Here is a 17,705-nt window from a genome sequence, read left to right on the forward strand (position 1 = left end):
GGAAGTTGCCTTGCACCTCAGCAGTCAGCACGGTTACTCTGAACAACACTCACGTGTATCAGGCTCATGACGGGGTTGTTTGAACTGATTTTAAAATTAGGCTGGGGGAAAAAAAAAAATTCATCCTGAAACAAGGCTGCAAGTTTCCTCATGCCATAAACAAACTAAGCTGGCAGAGAATACTGTTTCCTCCCCCCTCTGAAACTGTGAGAACATGACAAAAGTAACAAAGGAAACTTTAATTTGGGGGCTTTATTTTTCTTTTCTTTTTTTTTTTTTTTTCTTTTTTTTAAGATGCTACATAGTCAAACAGGATTGGTCTTTTACGGCATAGGACTAGTTTACTACTAATATTTTTTCCCCTAGATAGACTTATTTACATACAAAAACAGTTTCCTGACCACTGTTTCTCCAATGCTCAGATGATCAAAACTCCCAACAATTGTGTAGTGCCCAAAACTCCAGGAGGCAGAAGAATCTCACATCACTACAGCAGCAAATTTTTAGTTCTAGTCACTGGCTTTAAACAGGTGCCTTTTCATACCATGTAGTATTAGTCAATTTTGTGACAGTAAGGAAACATGAGATGAAATACATTAAATAAGTTAAATATGCATTAAACATCTCTGAATAACATTTTAATTCAACTAAATGAACCAACAGCAATGTAGCTTGGTCCCTTTATGAGAACAAGGCATTGACCTTTATTCCAAATGAGCGTCATACCAGTCAACATATGCCTCAATGATGCCTAGCACGATCAGCATTGCCACGCACAATTCTTTTCAGCTTCTCGCTATTCATTTAAGTGCCAAGAAATTGGTAACTTGCACAGAGTTGAAGACACTAACAGAAACTGTTAAATTTATGAGCAGAATGGTGGATTAACATATTTTACAGAAGTTATCAACACCTCCTGCCTAACCCAGCTCCAAACATCCAATCGGGCCAGCTCCAGCAGTGGAGGAATAGTTTTTTCTATTTTTCCTTTTTTTTCCTTTTTTTTTTTTTAAAAAGAGGTAATCCAGCAACATGTACCAGGGTCTAAGAATGTTTACAATGACATATACAATATTCCATTGTAGTGTTAAATCATTATTTTCTCCCCCCTTCATCACTGAAGCATATTCTCTTTCATTCATTCACTCATTTTACATTTTAAACTTTCTAGATTATGTTACATAGTATTTGTGCAGGGGTAATTTAAAGGCAAGACCTGTGAGATGTCATACATTAATTTTTTCTTTTAAACATTGTTATGAATAAATTTAATCCAATGATATGGCAGAACCATCAAACCAATTTACAATTTCCAGCATGCTGCCTCTACAAGGCTATTTTTCCTATAATTACACCAAAGACAAAGAACAAAACCACCAAAGCAAGTAGTCTGGAGCTGAGCCCTTCGTCCTTGACAGCAGCTGCAGAAGCAGATATTGGGTTGTTTGTCTGGGGTGCCTTTCTCATCCGCAGTCCATCTTCTTCCTGAAGGAAGATATATTGGTTATTTCTACTGAAAAAAAGCTTTAAATATTCACCCTTGTCACATATATTTTAGGCGGGCATACTAAAATAGGCAAAAGCTAATTTACAGCTAATTTAGAGCTCTATTTCCTAGAAAATCCTGAGAAGGAAAGGGTAGTGAGGTAGGAGAGGAATTCCCTATCTACTTGATTAGCAGAGCAAAAGCCACATGCTCCTGGAAGTTTTCTTCCTGCTGTAAGGAAATAGGGGGAGCAACGAGGAAGCCTCCAAGAACACTTGTCTGAAGTCTGGAGACAGATTCAGAACTTCAAAAACAATGGTGGAGGGAATAGGATGAAGATGCTTTTCTTGCTCTGTAAGCAAATATAGTGCTGTTAGGGGAAAGGCCTTTCAATATAAATTAAGATAGGTTGTGAAAAATAGACAACTTTAAGGCAATTATACTCATCATTCCCCTAGTTAGATGTCACAAGCAAATTTTACCAGCATTTGAAGGGAAATCTATTTCCCCCATCTTATTAATGCTGACATTTTGACGTGAAACTAATGGCAATAATCAGGATATTTTCCTGGTACGAGTTTGACAGCTCTCTTGATTTCAAGATGGATGAGACAACAGATGAAACAACATCATAACACCAGATACTATCGTTTCAAGTGGAGATGATGTTCCCCACATCTTGATCTGAACTGTTGGGCAGCACAGCTGTGTGTTAGCACACTCTGTCCTCACACAGAGCACTTCAGGAGACGGTAAAGTGAGCCTTTTGTGACCTAACTTGAGTACAGCTGAAGCAACAGTGTTAAGACTTTTCTCTGTTACAGTATTACAGTGCAAAAGTGTACAATACCGAAGTGAAAACCTCCAGTCTATACATAAAAATAAATACTCAAGCAATAAAATTGTAATAAAAGTTACTGCAGCCTTGAAAATTGTCAGATAAGTGAAATTCAAAAGGTTCAGCGTATGCCAGTGTTTAGCACTTCTGAATTTAAAGGGGCACTCGACGTTCTTGGAGGAAAACTTTTTATTTTAAATCATTTATTTATTAAAAGTCACAGACTGCCTGATACCCCACTACTGCTTTAAGTCTGGATGGGGACAACAGACTTTTGCAAACAATAAAATGTTGTTTACCTGTATAGTAATTTTAGCACTAGAAACAACACATCTTCACTTTAAATACTTTAACTTCCCATTTGACAGTGACTCTAGCCTGACACTTACAGCACCTGGTGGCTGGCAGTAATTTAACATTGTTTTCTGATGTTTTACAGATGTTTCTAACACTCCACAAAGGGAACAAACAGCTCACCCTTTTAAGATGTTGCTGTAAGACATCAGCTCAATTCTAGATATATCCTGTAGGGTGTTTGATCAAGACTGATTTGCAAAAAAATAAAATAAAGTCATATAGTACTTATAGCATTGTGAGACACTGGCAAAACAAGAACACAAGGAGAAGTTAAGGTCATGTCTCGGCTATATACATATATTATTTCTATGTGCAAAACAAAACTGGTTTACAAATGTTTGAAGAATTTGTTCATGCATCAGCCAGCCAAGCAGCATCAGAGCTGACAGAACAGAGTTCCTTTCATTGGGCTCCAATACTCACAAATTCCAACTTTTCATTGGTGCATTTATCTACAAAACTAGACATTTACAACATAGGAAACTACGATAAAAAGAGTTCTTCAGCATGGTGATAAAGGCTTCTCAACTGATTTCACAGTGATGTGCTGAACAGGACAGGAAACTTATTTCCTATTAATCTGTCTTTGGCCATTTCAACTGCATATTATAGGTGCAATTACTAAAACACTCAGTAGTTGCACAACACTGCCCTCAAGCTCCCATCAGTTTGAGAGAACAGGGCCAAATCCAACACTGAACGCCTAATTCAGACTGAGAAAATTAGGCGAGAAAAGGAGAAAAAGGGAATTCATTACTTTTAGGTTGCTATCCAATCAGTTGCTCTGACTGCATGACTTGTACGCACCTTTCAAAGGAAGCATTGATTTCAACACTTTTACACAGTTTGTAGAGAGAAACCTAAATTATCTTTCTATTTATAGACGACATTAAAATATTGTGCCACGGTCAAGTAACCAAACCTTTAAGTTGGAAGCTTCTTTTTCAGAAAAGGGGAAATCTGGGAAAAAAAAGGTATCTTTACCTTAAACTGTTTATTCTCCTCCCGTAACCTCTGAACTTCTACTTGAAGCCTCTTATAGTCTTCCATTACTTTCTTAACTTCAGTGTCATCCAAAGAAGAACTTATTGATTTAGACATTACAGAGGAATCTGTCTTTGTTGCAGTTGTGGATACAATTTTATTTATTTCTATGTCATGCTGTTAAAAAAGGATAGAGTGATTTTTGGTTAGTTATTAAAAGCACACCACACACCTGATATCTAGGAGGAGAATCAGATAAAATTGTCTGTGCACACCTGATACGTGCCTGTATCAAAAGAAATAAACAAGATTTTTCTTTCTTTAACCTTTACTTCCCCCTTCTGTTTCACAGAAAACACCAGATCAGCAGCACTAAATGCAGACAGAACGACCTCGGCTTTTCAGTCCCTGCATATACAGAAGAGGAAATATCCTTAGACCGTGTCGCACGGTATGAATGGGAACTTCTTTGCTCACAGTCTGCTCATGGAGCATTAGTGCTCTCCTCACCTCTCCCTCCCCAAACACAACACAAGCAGCTACGCCGGGACCCAGGGTATTGCTGGAACTACCCACCTGCTCTGCTGCAGTTCCCTCTCTCTTCACTCCCCACAGCTGGATCACCTCTCCATCCTCCTGCATTTCTGCGGTGATGGAGGAACTTGCAACCCAAATTAGGACACAAGCTGCAGACCTCCAAGCCCTCTTCCCTTTCCTGCCTTTGGATCGTCTCCATGTTCTGTACTTCAGAATGAAACTGCCTGGGTCTCACAAAAACGCCCAACCACTCTCTCCCACCCAAACTGCCACCAAAGTCTAAACTTTAAGATTTTATCTATATGAATGAAGTAATAGATCTTGTTACTGGTTGTGCTTTGTTTTGCCCTAATGAATTTTGGGGATTTCGGAAAAAATTATGGCTAAACAGAGTAGCTGTTAAGTAAATTGATCTGGATTTTTTCCTTCCATCATCACTCCTCCAAACTGGAAACGCAGAAAGTACCCTGGCCTAGAGCAAAAGCACCCACTTTTAGGGCAAATGTTTGCTGTCTGGAGCAGGTAGAGCAGATGTAGAGACTGCAACAGCGACATTGTAACAATACATAATTGTAATTACAAGCTGTCCAGTGCAAGGTAGAACAACTGTGCCTTCAGTATCTCCACGCTAGGAAACACTTTTCAGTTTATTCAATCCATCATCAGCTCTGCATTTGACACTACATACTTCCATTAGAAATTAATGAGTTCGTTACCCTAACAAAAAAGGATCCTACAATATTACAGCTGCTAATTGCAATGTAATCCCTAACTGCATTTATGTCTTCCTTACTAGCTTTCTACTTGCTAAAATCAGCATTGTACCAAGGAAGCAAAGGGGAGTGAGCGTTGGACAGGCAAATCTATATTGCTCTTGGCTATAACTGCTTCACTATAAACTCTGAGCTTTATGACCATCAATTGGCATCTTTGAAATTCTTAAAAGATATTCTTTATCCTGTGTTCTTTCAGTAAATAAAAACGGATCAACTCAAAAGATTTCTTTGTGCTTGTGTTGCAATTACATTGTTCAAATTAGCTGCTAGTTACAGTAAGCATCACTAAGACTTTCAATAGTTTATATTGTGTTTTCAAAGGGTGATGCCATCCAGGCAATGAAACAAAGGGTTCTGTCTTTTGCTTATATAGCTGTCTGTATAAACATGCCATTTTACAGGATTTACTGTGGTATTAAGTTAAAACACTCAGTATGCATCTGAAAATACTCACAGGCTTATCATTTTCCGCTGGTAGCTCAAACACACACCTAAGTTTCGAATCCATGAGTTCTTCTGGTTTTGCTTCTTTCCACTGGAATAATTTAATATTAATTTAATATTAAACATCAGTATAATAAGGCAGATGGAAAATGCAGTGTATTATGTAAACAAATCAGAATATCTTACTCATGAAAACCTCCACAGGTGTTTATCTTGTTACCATTAACCACATACTTGGTGAAAAATGAAACCAAATACATAACTGAGTGGTATTGTAAAGAAAGACCAGATACCATGAAGGAAATCGTTCTAAATAACTTGAATCTTACACAGGTAATTTATGAGAGAAAGATAAACCCCCAAATCGTCAGCAATGTTAGTTGTGAAGCCTTTGTTCAGCAGAGCTCCTATTCCAGCTTTTCAGATTTCACATGAGGTTTTCTTGCTGACTGGTATGAACTCCAGGCCTGTTCTTCCCCCTCATTTTCCACCTCCTTATTTTTCAGCATCGACATCTAAACAATAACAGATGTGCTACATATAGAAAGGCAAAGCTTCCCCTCTCATCCTTCTCTCCCCTTCAATGAGGGAGTCTACCATAAAAAAGCTTCCTTCCAATATTTTTAATAGGGATTGACAGTTACAAATCTTTGCTCGATATCAGCCATAAGCCCGAACTGAAAAGACTGAGTCGTAGTAGTGATATACAGCAAGACATGTCCACACTTATGTCCTGGAGTTCTCACATTCTTCTCTTCACTTTGATGATACTTCTGGTAGCATGGTATTGCTTTAGCACATCTCAAGTAGGTGCCAAATTGCAGCTAACCTCTGTGCAACCCGACGAAGTATTTGACTCATCCTAAATAGCTGAATCGTACTTCAGCTCTTCTGTGGCTGAAGTCAAAACTCTATTTTGAGCTCGTTGGCTGCCTGTGAAGTGTTGAAAGCTTTATAGTACTCCAGTAATTTAGCTCACCTGTTTATCCAGAATGGGAAGAGATTTGGAGAGTAGCAACAAAACTGAGAACTCATCAAGTGTTATAGGAAAAGAAATTGTATTGGTCTGGAGAGCTCTGGAAAACTGAAAGGGCCATCCAGGTCCTAAAAACATTCTTTGCTAGCAGAATAACATTTTTCATGGTATAAAGTAACTCATAAAAATTAAAGAGTTAGAAAGAAAGGCAGACTGGCTTATCTTTCTAGTGATGCAGACGTTTTTTTACTATTGCTGTTTTTACCACTGGATCTTATTTTGAGGCCATTAAACAAATATAGCTCCATAAATCTCTTTCAGAAGGGAAATTCTTAACCCTGTAGAGTGCCGCAGCTTTAGAAAGCTATTTAGAAGAAGATGCATATTGTAAAGACTACTGTAAAAAAGCCATGATATGTACTCTGAGGTTTTTTTGGGGTTGGCTGTTTTTAAGTAATACGCATACATACAAACACACACAAGCCCCCCACTTTAGAGTAATGGCCTTTTTTTCTTTTTTATTGTGTCCTCTATAGCTACTGAGTATTCTCTGCAGCTAACAAAAGCTAGACTAGAGAAAGCTTCCTTGTGCCTTCTTGCAGTAGCAAATCTTGCTGTTATAGGAAAGCCACCAGTTGACACAGTGGTTTATTCCTTTCCAAGTTGTCTTAATGTAGCCTGATGTCTTATTTCTAAGTCTTTTGTCCTTCTTTGCTTCAGCACCTGCATGCTTCTGTTACTCGCAATTACAATCCACAGGACAAAAACCTATGAGGGCCTTTCATTTACCTAAGCTGCAACAGACATAGGTAGGGATAAAGAAAAATACAATACTTGTGAATCATCCTCCTGTTCTTGCTGGGAAAAGGAGCTGCTCGAGGGAAGACTCAAGACTGAGAGTGGACGCATAAAATATAAGAGATGCCACGGATTTAGAATACATTCAATATATTCTTAGAATATATCGTTCAAGTTGGCCTTTCTAAAAAATGATATATGGAAAAAATTACATCTACTTAACATTTGTCTCATGGCTTGGTATCCCATTACTGACAGCAGCATCCTAAAGAAGTAACCACAGGCACCACCTGTGTCTTTCAGTGCAAGATTCCTGGAGCTCGAAATAAACAGAGCACACCTTGCCACGCACAGAGATGGAAATCTGGCAAAGTTTTCATGGATCATTCCAGCATGGTTTGACAACAGCCCTTAATGCAGTAAAAGGTCTTATAAAATTATACCATCAGAAAGAAATCAATTTTAATTCATTTCAATACTTACTACTGCTTCCATATCTGAAGTATCAGCTGGAGCAAACATAGACTGAACCATAAACTTGTGTTTACTTTTCTCATTAGGGTCATAGTCAAAAGGCTGTAGCATCACTGCAAGAAAAAACCCCAAAACACATTATTTTAACATTGCTCTGATGCGCAGTCATGCACTGATGATACAGTTACCAGATTTGAGAAATACAAACATTAAAATGGTTTCAAGTTGTATGTTCTTTATGACCAAAGCAGCAGATGAGTCAGGAACCTCACTTTAAAACAAAATTATAAAAGAAGAAAATAGAAACAGACTTCTTCAGTCTGTCCACATTTTTGTCTGAGAATTTTGGAAATGCTGATCGTTGTACAACATTCCTTACACAATTATGGGAAGATAATAGTAACTTATAGTAAATAAGATAATTTGCATATCTTCTGGGAAAGAGGGAAAAATTCTCAAAGAAAGCATCTTTTTTTCTTCCTCCATCCTTGGGGCAGAAGTAACAAGCTGATATTTTGATTAGTTGCACACGTGGTATTGCTGATGGTTCCTGAGAAAAGCTATACTAAGTCAAACATTTTAAACCTTGAGGTTCAAGTCTCACAATGGAAATTTCCTCTACAAAGTTTGAGAGTCTCATGGTATTTGTTTTATCAAGTACAAGTATTTCTCTTCCAAAAACAAGATGCTGGAAGTTTGTTACCAATTTACAGCCAGAAGTCTCTGGTTAAATACTACATAAACTTTGCTTCTGAAAGGTATACAAGAAATATATTTCTCTCCATTCAGAAAATCACAAACATTCCAGAATTTACTTAGGCAGAAAGTGACCATGTTTAGGGGGCAGAGAGCAAGGAACAGCAGGTTTGCAGGGTGTGTGGGCTTTTTAAATTTTTTTATTTCATTCATTTAATATGAGGAATTTCCATGTCTTTTCTTTTTGGGTAAAGAACTAACATGTTAAAGTAACTCGGAGAATTATGTATTTCATTTACATGGAATATTCTTTAATCACAGTGGTCACTTAGAACCCCTACATTTTGCAAATGACACCTGGATATTCAGCTACAGTGACATTAACACGGGTTTGGCTTCAACATGAGACAGAACATATGTGAAGATAAGCAAAGCAGTTTACACAAACATGTTATTAGCTATTGCAAAAAGCTACCACCCCCTCACATTTAAACTGAGGTTTGCATATACTGCAATTACTGCCAGCATACAAAATGGTGTAAGGTTTAAAAATTCACATTTTATGACCCTTCAGTCCCTCAATTCAATCACTAAGAAGAGAAGCAGTTCAAGAATTAGGTTTACTTTCAAGTACTAGTGCTATTAACATTATGTGCCCAAATTCATATGCACTAATTGCAGGGGTTTGTCATATAAAAGCGATATCCAAGGATCTCATTTATTGCAAATGAAGGCAAGTCAAACCAATTTGCCTCCTTCAATGAGCAGAATATGTTATGGCTGTGCCATCTTCATTATGCACACAATCTGTGGCTATCAACAACCACATGCCTTTTAAAGCCAGAAGAGAAGGAAGACAGCAAATTCTCTCAGATGAGGTGCTTTAAAAATTATTCTACATTTTAGCTCACCTTGCAGCAATCAAATGCTAGACCAAAATGAATGTTTGCAAAGTAACAGGCTATTTTTAAAACTATGTTTCCAAACAGAAGCGACTGCACTGTGAAAGCACATATATTTCAACATGGCATGATACATCACTGAAAAGCAGAATTTTTTCTCTCCTGTAGTAGACCCTCAACTTATTTCGAATCTACACAACATGTAAGATCCAGCTGGGTAGTCAAAACTATCCACTGTTTATGGAACTTCTCCAGATCTGCAGTTTTATCCATTTGCTCTGCTGAATGCAACTATATGCTCATTTGAAGATTATTTCCCAAGTGATAGTGCTGAAGCCATTCTTGAACACCAAATGATCACTGCTCTGAATTCCATTCACTGAATTGTAAGAGCAAGCAGCTAAAGAGGGCTTGACAGTACAAACGTTGTTAGCACTTGTATTTTTAGATCAATACATGAAAGCCACATTGACACACATTATTCAGCAAATGTCTTGTAAGCCAGATGGGAAGCTCAAAAATATGTACTTTGTTCAAGAGGAAACCAAACCGTTTCAGCATTTATTCGCATACTATTGGGGGTTTCTGTGAAAGATCGGTTCCATGTAACTGCCCTAATTGCTGGAGAATTTGCTGCTGTGAATGTGGCTCCTTTGTTTTGACTTCGAATTCCATACCTTATGCAAGAACTATGTGAAAAGTATATCTTCCTGCAAAATGCCTTATCAAATCAGTCATTTCATCTGGTTAAATGTTTCTGACTAGCTTTCATCAGAACCCCGAGTTAAGAGACAAAATGATAACATGATCTTCAAGTTTACTAGCACCAACATCCATTAGGCAGAGCTTTGTGTTCCAACCACTTTTCTAAACTGATCACCCTACAGCTAAAGCACCAGAAGTATTCTACAACAAGCAAAAACCACAAAGTCATCGAGATATCCACAGAATGAGGAGTAACGCAAGTTATATTTGGTTAGCCCACTTGCCTCTCTCAAAATTCAAACACAAAGGCCCAACTGTACATACATCCTGTTCTGAAGTGTTCCCAAAGAAATTGATACCAGTTTTAAACTCTTACACACTCCTGCTGTACCCCCCATATTTTACGCAAGGCCCTCTGTAGCTAGTGAAGGAGAGGCAGTGACCACTTCATATACTCTTTTCTTTTCCTAGAACTGTTATTAACTTTGCCAGTAAACTATGTCAGAAGCATTAAACTCTTCTGGTTCTCCTAGAGTAAACCTGCTTTCTCAAGGAACAGAGGAAATTTCAAACAAGAAACATGGAAGGAGGCAAAACTCTACCCCTAATGCCTGCTAGGATCTAGCACGCCCTTCCAAGCACAGAAGGAACAGAAAAGTCTCCCTGCTCAGCTAGTCAGCAACCGTTCTCTAGTTTCCACCTAAATTTATTAATGGCCTGTTTACTTGGTCCTGGACCAATACTGCCCTTATGCTTAAATATCAAAGAAAGGGAAGAGTCATTTACTTCTGGTGCACTCCAAGACATCAATCACAGTTGCTCTTGGCCTTCTGGTAAACTAAATGGCGGGTCCTCTCCAGGCCAGGCTCCCCGTTCATTCTCTGCACCTGTTCTGGCTTGAACTTCTCTGTATGAGCTACTCTAATTTTGCATCCGGGAAATTTTACTAGTGCCTTGGACAACAGCATTTATACTCTCTTATCTCTTCCATCATCTAGCCTGTGCGCACATACTACATTTGTCTTATTCACAGCCACATTATGCCAGCATCTCTGTTACGCTATCTGGCCCCCTCCATTTAACAACCTTGTCATTATAGCAGGAGTATTTTATTCTCCAAGTACGTGATTTTGCAGTTTTTCTGATTAAACTCATCCTCTGTTTCTCTTACTGTAGCCTTCAAGGACACACAGTTCTGCTGCATATCTTCAGCCTCCCAACTTTACATCATCATCAGGATTTTTTGTGTACTCTTCTTCTGCCAGAACTGCTTATAAAAGCATTAAACAAGATTAGTACCAAGAATCCTTCTCAAGGAATGTCACTAGTAACTTCCTGCTATTACATTTCCATCCACCACATCACTGTTTACTCGTTAAGTAGCCCCTTCAATAGCCTGTGAAGCCATTTTTCTTCACTAGCTTTATTGATATTTTTCCCAAATGGCACTGCATGAAATTCTTTATGGGCAGGATAGATCTAATCTGCCACATTTATGTCACCTTTACATAGGATACCCCAACCAGCTACAGGGGCAAGCCCCAAGATCATTGTGCAATTTGATCAGCTCTGCTAGGAGCGTGCAAAGGACACTCACATCTACAGAAACAGGCAGAATGCACTGCACCACTTCACATTTGATCCATGTTTATATAGTTCTTTCCAAAAAAAAAAAAAAACAACCCTAAAAAAAAAAATTGAATCTGTGAAAATCAAGACAGATTCTTCTAAAGCAAGCGGACAAAACCAACCCCAAACTTGGCAGTCGCTAAATAGTCCTGGGATGCGCGGAGGAACAGCGTGCAGCAGCGAGGGTGCCTCGGGAGAGCCGGGGGCTGCAGCAGCGGACAGGACACAATCGGCATCCTAGCAAAAGGGTGACCCACTGCCACCGAAGAGAAGTGCAGCTGCAGAAGCACCCTCCTGAAGGCAACGCAAACTGCCTTTTCTAAGTGAGGTAAGTTTACAAGAGACTAAAAATCCCCCCAAGGATATCTGACGGCAACCTAAGGATAACGTCAGCTTCTCCCCATTTTTAGGAAGCATGTTCAGACTGCTCTCTTCAGCGGGACACAGTGCACAGATGGTACCATCTGCACTTCCTCTCTCCCCCCGTTATACACCTATCTGCAGACTCATCGGCATCTGTTTATTTTTTTTCCACTTTTCCTTTGTAATCCATTCATGTCTTTTATTTAGATTTCAACCTCTCGGAAGCCACAAAATCAGATATCTTTGTTGAAATAAGACATGTTTAACAAAAACAGAATGTGTGCAAATACCCTTCTTTTCAAAGTAATTCAGACCAAATGCAATGAAATCAGATGACAGCGCACACATACACTTCCTGACAGTTACATAAACTCAGCTGTTAAAATTACACGCCATTATATAACAGGTGAAAACACAGGCTACAAACCTGACATCGCAGCAAGCAGCGCAAGCTGACGGGGCCTTAAATGCAGACATTTAGGAAGAGCTGTTATACGGTGTAAGAAGCCAGTACGTGGCACTCCACTGGAATAAAGCAAGCTTTACTTTTCTAGAATTTTATGTGTTTTAAATGAGCCAACACACTAGTACGAAATAAAGTGGAATAATGTTCTGATTGCTGCCTCTGTCTTGGGGCAGAACAACATCTCATACACTTACATCAAAACAGTACAGACAGTTTCACAGGAGCTTAAGGAGGTACAGTTACTACAGCCCAAGGCAGGTAGGGCTGCCCCAAACTCAGCTTCAGTCAGTAAAATTCTGAGAAACTTATGAATTGTTCCAGAGCTTCATGTCACTATACGTAGGCACGGATTTTCTGAAGAGACGAGGTGCAGTACCAATGCAGCGCTACCGAGCGGCTGTGCTACAGCCAGTCAGCAATTCTCAAGAGAACAGATTGCAGATAGTAAATACAGCCCAATTAGTTTAAGTATCCGGAAGTTGTACTGAATTAACTATATTCTAATAATTTCTCATCAGTACTATTTTCTCTAGGTTTGGAGGAATTCAAGTCCTATTTTTATGCCCTGTGCAAGACTTGAATTACATGACTGAAAAATAACTGATTCACAGACAAAGAAACAAATTCTATTTATTTTTCACTTCATTAGCTCCAAAATCAGCCCTCTGTTCTTAAGCAACATTGCTCCAAAGCAAAGGCTAACCACACCTGTGAATTCAAAACCAGTTATGTTCTGTAAGTTAATGAAAGTTCCCTCTTTGATCCCCCCTATCAAAAAGATCCCTTCTGCTAATCAGAACCAAAGACACTGCCATCTTTAAGTCCAAAATTAGGTCCCATGCATGGTTTAAAGGAGCTACCAGAAGTGAGATATATAAAGCTCTATTAAAGAGAAATTTGACCACAGCACATAATAAAGACAGCTTCGGTTTAGAATGTTTTAGGAAATAAAGACTTAATATTTATAAACCCAAAATTCTGTAACACATCTACATATAAATTTACCTTAATATATTACCTAAAGAACAATGACTGTGTACTACTTGCATTTTAAAATATAATGTTAATATAAGGAATGGCAATTTAGGACCATTATTTATTATTACTAAGTTATTATCAGCATGAAAACATGTAGAACACAAATGTGAGCTTGTGATTAAATATACCATAGCCGTTTGCAAAACTAACAGAATCATAAATCACTATAAATAAAGTTATCAGAAAAGGGAAGTTTTTCAAAGCTATGTAAGCAAGAGCAAAGCGTAGCTCAGGGTTAGCACAGCAATCTCTCATAATGGAATACTTGAAGTCAAGTCTTGGACTAGATCCACGTTCTATCTGGTACGCTGCTGGGAAGAGTCGGGCTGGAAAAGCAAGTAAGATGTAGGCATGCTGGTAGCATAACACAAGATGGTTCATTCAACACTCGCTTATAGTGTATTCCGCTCAAGGTAGAGCGAAGGGTCATAGTAAGAAGAAGTTTAAGACAACACTCAATGTTGAGATCAAGACGACATTTAAAAAGCATGGTATGCGCCAGCAAAGTAAGGAGGCTTTTAATTTTGAAAGTTCATCTGAAAGATGAAAAGAATCCACATCTTTATGGCATGAAGATAATTTGTAGCTAGAAACCATGCTAATTTTCATTATCACTTCATTGATTTCTACATGTTTAATATGCTCGCCTGCAGCTAGTGAGGATGACAGACAGCTTTACTTAGGAACTGTCCTGAGTTTTAAAAAAATCTCAATTTCTCTCTAGAGAGCTTTTTCATTTACATATTAGTCATTTCAGAGCTTACTGGATACATGCTAGCCTTCTCCTGAAGCAGAAGTGTTTTGCCTGCCCCACCCGTAGCTACCACATTGTACTGGTTACCCTCACTGTGACATTCCCCAGAGAGTAACGGCAAGCGAGGCACCATTCTGCAATCATATGCACGCTCAATGTGTCACAATAGAAATCCCAAAGACAACAGATCGACGAGTGTGCAATTGTAAGCATGCATGAGATGACTTACACTATTAGAGTTTCTTAATGCTACAGTGCAAAGTATTTTTATTTTGTTGAAGCAAGATCTCCACTGGTAAGGTGTTTAAATATTTTACATTTTATTAAGTAAAAACCTGAAGTCTTTATTTTTACATTTTGATTTTTTTTCCCCTAAGTAAAAAGCAGTAGTTTCTAGCTCCCAGAATTTTTTATTCCAGGCTAGAAAAGTTTGGTAAGAAACTGATGGCAAACTGTATAACCTATCAGTAAGTAATTTTTCTTATCATGCCAATATTAAAATTTATTAATAATAGTAAAACAAATCTGCATGTTTGTAGAAATAATTTTCTTAACTAAGACTTTATTCATGCAGTATGTTACTACTACATGCTTTGACAGAATTCTCTGTTAAAAACACGGATCAGAGAAGTCATTGAGAAAATACGTTGCTTTCATGCATGTATCATCAGCAAGTTAATAATATACAGACATTCTGTTTATGGGAAACACTCGACACTTCATGCTTTCAAGGTAAGCCACTTCTTTGCTTTTCCATTACCAAACTCCAGCAAGTCAAGAGCTACTGACTCATTAGAGAAAAATCACTAACTTTTCCTATGGAACAGCAAAGATTTAGTCACTTGACATTTCTAACACCAAAGCATGTTGCATCTTCAGGGAACACAAAACAAGCATGGTTTGAAAGTAAATGTTTTCATTTTTGGTTATATAGGTGGCTCGGCAACAGCCTACATGACTCTAAACCGGTATGGCTCCAGTCCACCCAGTTTTATTCTTACCTTGATGTGCCTGTCCAAGCATTTGTTTGACCCTGTGGTGAGCTGGTTCAGGAAGTTAAGCTGGCAAAAAACTAACCCCACAGGGAGGGCAGGGCTGATTTGGATAGGCTGGCTAAAACTGTTATTGAACTATATAAATCCATTTATGTATTCCCTGCCCCGCCCCAGAAAAGGTGTAAAACCAGATCTATTACCGCTAGACCAGGGGTAAGGGAAGTAAATATCTATGAAATGGCTGCTTCTCCATGAAATCACACTTGTTGCTTTTAGAAACATTCAACAAGATATTTCCAGATTGCAAAGCATTCCAAGAAATAGTTGGTTAGAAGAAGCTATTTTCAATCACCAAAAAACTGCTTGAATGACTTACCAGAAACATTAATTGATGTTCCTGCATCGATAATTCCACTGTTAGGCCTTACACAGTATCTACGTGGTGCTGTGGTCTTAACTTTGAAGCACACATTTCTGTCTGTAGGATTGCCGAGTTTCAGGTTTGTAGTGACAACATCTGTGAAAGGACCTGAGGAGGAGAGCAAAAGCAGACTTGAAATCACACAGAAAGTACTTTCAAGCAGAGGCTAAGCAGGCTCTAAATCTCTGTTCACAAATCTTATAAAGTAATTAGATGTTCAATTTCCATCCACGGCACGTACAGATAATCACGCACACAAAGCTGAGGATGCAGTGAGGCCTCTGAGCATGCTGATGTGCAGCATGCTCCAGCACTCACAGCGCAACAGCTGAAGTTGATCGTTAATAGCAAAACAGAAAGGGGGAAATCATTTATAGATGGTGCTGACACAACAACATGGCATTCCAATGATGCCAAATTCTCTGCTGTATCATAGTTACTCCATTCTAACTACTGAATCCCAGTAAAACCAGGCTTACAGAGAGATACCACATACACCTGTGTTACAGATGATAAATGGGAGTCCAGTACAGTATGTTAACTAGAAAGGGAATGATAACAAAGTGCTACTACAGATTCATCTGCACATGCAAGCTGTACCTCCGCAGAAGCAGGATTCCACCAGGTATTCAGAAATGCCGTACCATAACCAGCAAGGTAAGTATTCAGTGTGCAGCCCCTTTTCCTACCACGTCTTTTTTTTTTTTTGAATAATTCTCTTGGCTACTAGAAATGATAAACCAGAAGAAATATTCATAAAATAGCCTACCTCACCCAAGACAGGAAATAACCATGTGGAAATAGGAAAATTCTTGGACGCTGAGAACACTGGCAGAGATTTCTGTATTAGCAAAGCCAGAATCAAACCATTGTCAAGTTCTGCAACACCAAGCGCAGGCCAATCAGTTTCTCCCAGGCTCACTACCTAGTTGAAACTGCCAAAATCCCTCAGGTTAGAGAAAAGGCTAGTTCCAGATTATCTACAAGACGCTCATAAATCAGGCAGGTAACACAAAACTGCAGTGCTTGCTGAGATGGTAAAAGAAATATAACCACACTTTGATCAAAGTGTCCTCTGCATAAAAGTAATTAATTTGATGCCTGAATAAAATATCTTCATTTATCCTCAGGAGTAAAAGCCAATTAGTCAAAAAAAGCACTGAACCTTTCCTTGCAGAAATGACAGCCCTAAAATTTAAAAAGGGTGAATGATGATGATGATAATAAAAATACTAGCAGGCAATACTCCACCATCCTCCTCCTGCAGCATGGTCGGCTTAAAATAATTTGTTTGCTTCCTTTTCTATAAATTTATCACACAGATTTGTCTCCTAAGATGACATTTAATACAGCTGTAAAAGTATTACAGTCCTGCAACCTTTATCCTTGCTTCAATTTAAGTAATTAGAAGCCGCAAAAAAAACCCAACCAGAGAACAATGTAGCACCATTTCTGCCTGCACTCTGAACAAGCCAGCTTTGCATTTACATGTAACCTGGCACCAAAAAAGAATAAAAGCAATCAAATTTTCAGATCCCATGACAAAGATTTCACTAAACCTGTGCCTGGTGAAACACAGAGATGTGAAAGAGAATGAAACACAGCTGTCAAGTTTTCTGTATTCTGCATGCAGAGGGAGAGTGTAAGTCTAATGGAAAATAACTGGGCAGAAGAAGCCGTGAGTTGTTAAACAAGCCAAACTATCAGAAAAGCCCAGCAAACATTTAAGTGTGTAAAGACAGTAGCAGATCTTCGAGATAGCTCTAACTGGGAGAAGTCTGATGTTTCAGAAGAAATTAATTGATGCCTAAGAATTAAGGATGTGCCTTTACTAGCAGCTATTCCAGCACAGAGGGAGGGTCGTCTGTACAAAGCCCTACATATGCAGCTGCATCCTCAATAGTGCTTTACTAGCCTGCATGCTGGGATAGATTTCCTGTGGGAAATACCGTGTTTTTACTTGGCTGATCCATGAATGCATGAGGGATTTGTGCACCCCAGCACAGAGCTGCTGTTTGCAATAGTAATACAACAACAATTCTATGTGTAAAATAATTTCCAAATGG

At 38.6% G+C, this 17,705-nt stretch overlaps 1 protein-coding gene across 1 annotated transcript in view; it reads right to left on the reverse strand.

The window, feature by feature from the left end:
* Window positions 1-237: 237 nt before the first annotated feature.
* The window catches only part of VAPB (VAMP associated protein B and C), a 31,971-nt gene continuing 14,503 nt past the window's right edge, over window positions 238-17,705 (reverse strand). The window contains exons 2-6 of the mRNA XM_075109165.1: window positions 15,595-15,747; window positions 7,680-7,783; window positions 5,433-5,513; window positions 3,666-3,842; window positions 238-1,485 (exon numbers count right to left, since the gene is read on the reverse strand). Of these exons, the coding sequence (XP_074965266.1) occupies window positions 1,327-1,485; window positions 3,666-3,842; window positions 5,433-5,513; window positions 7,680-7,783; window positions 15,595-15,747 (674 nt within the window). The 3' untranslated portion in view covers window positions 238-1,326. The remainder of the gene's footprint in view (window positions 1,486-3,665; window positions 3,843-5,432; window positions 5,514-7,679; window positions 7,784-15,594; window positions 15,748-17,705) is intronic.

This window comes from Phalacrocorax aristotelis, chromosome 13, assembly GCF_949628215.1.
Source record: "Phalacrocorax aristotelis chromosome 13, bGulAri2.1, whole genome shotgun sequence".
NCBI lineage: Eukaryota > Metazoa > Chordata > Aves > Suliformes > Phalacrocoracidae > Phalacrocorax > Phalacrocorax aristotelis.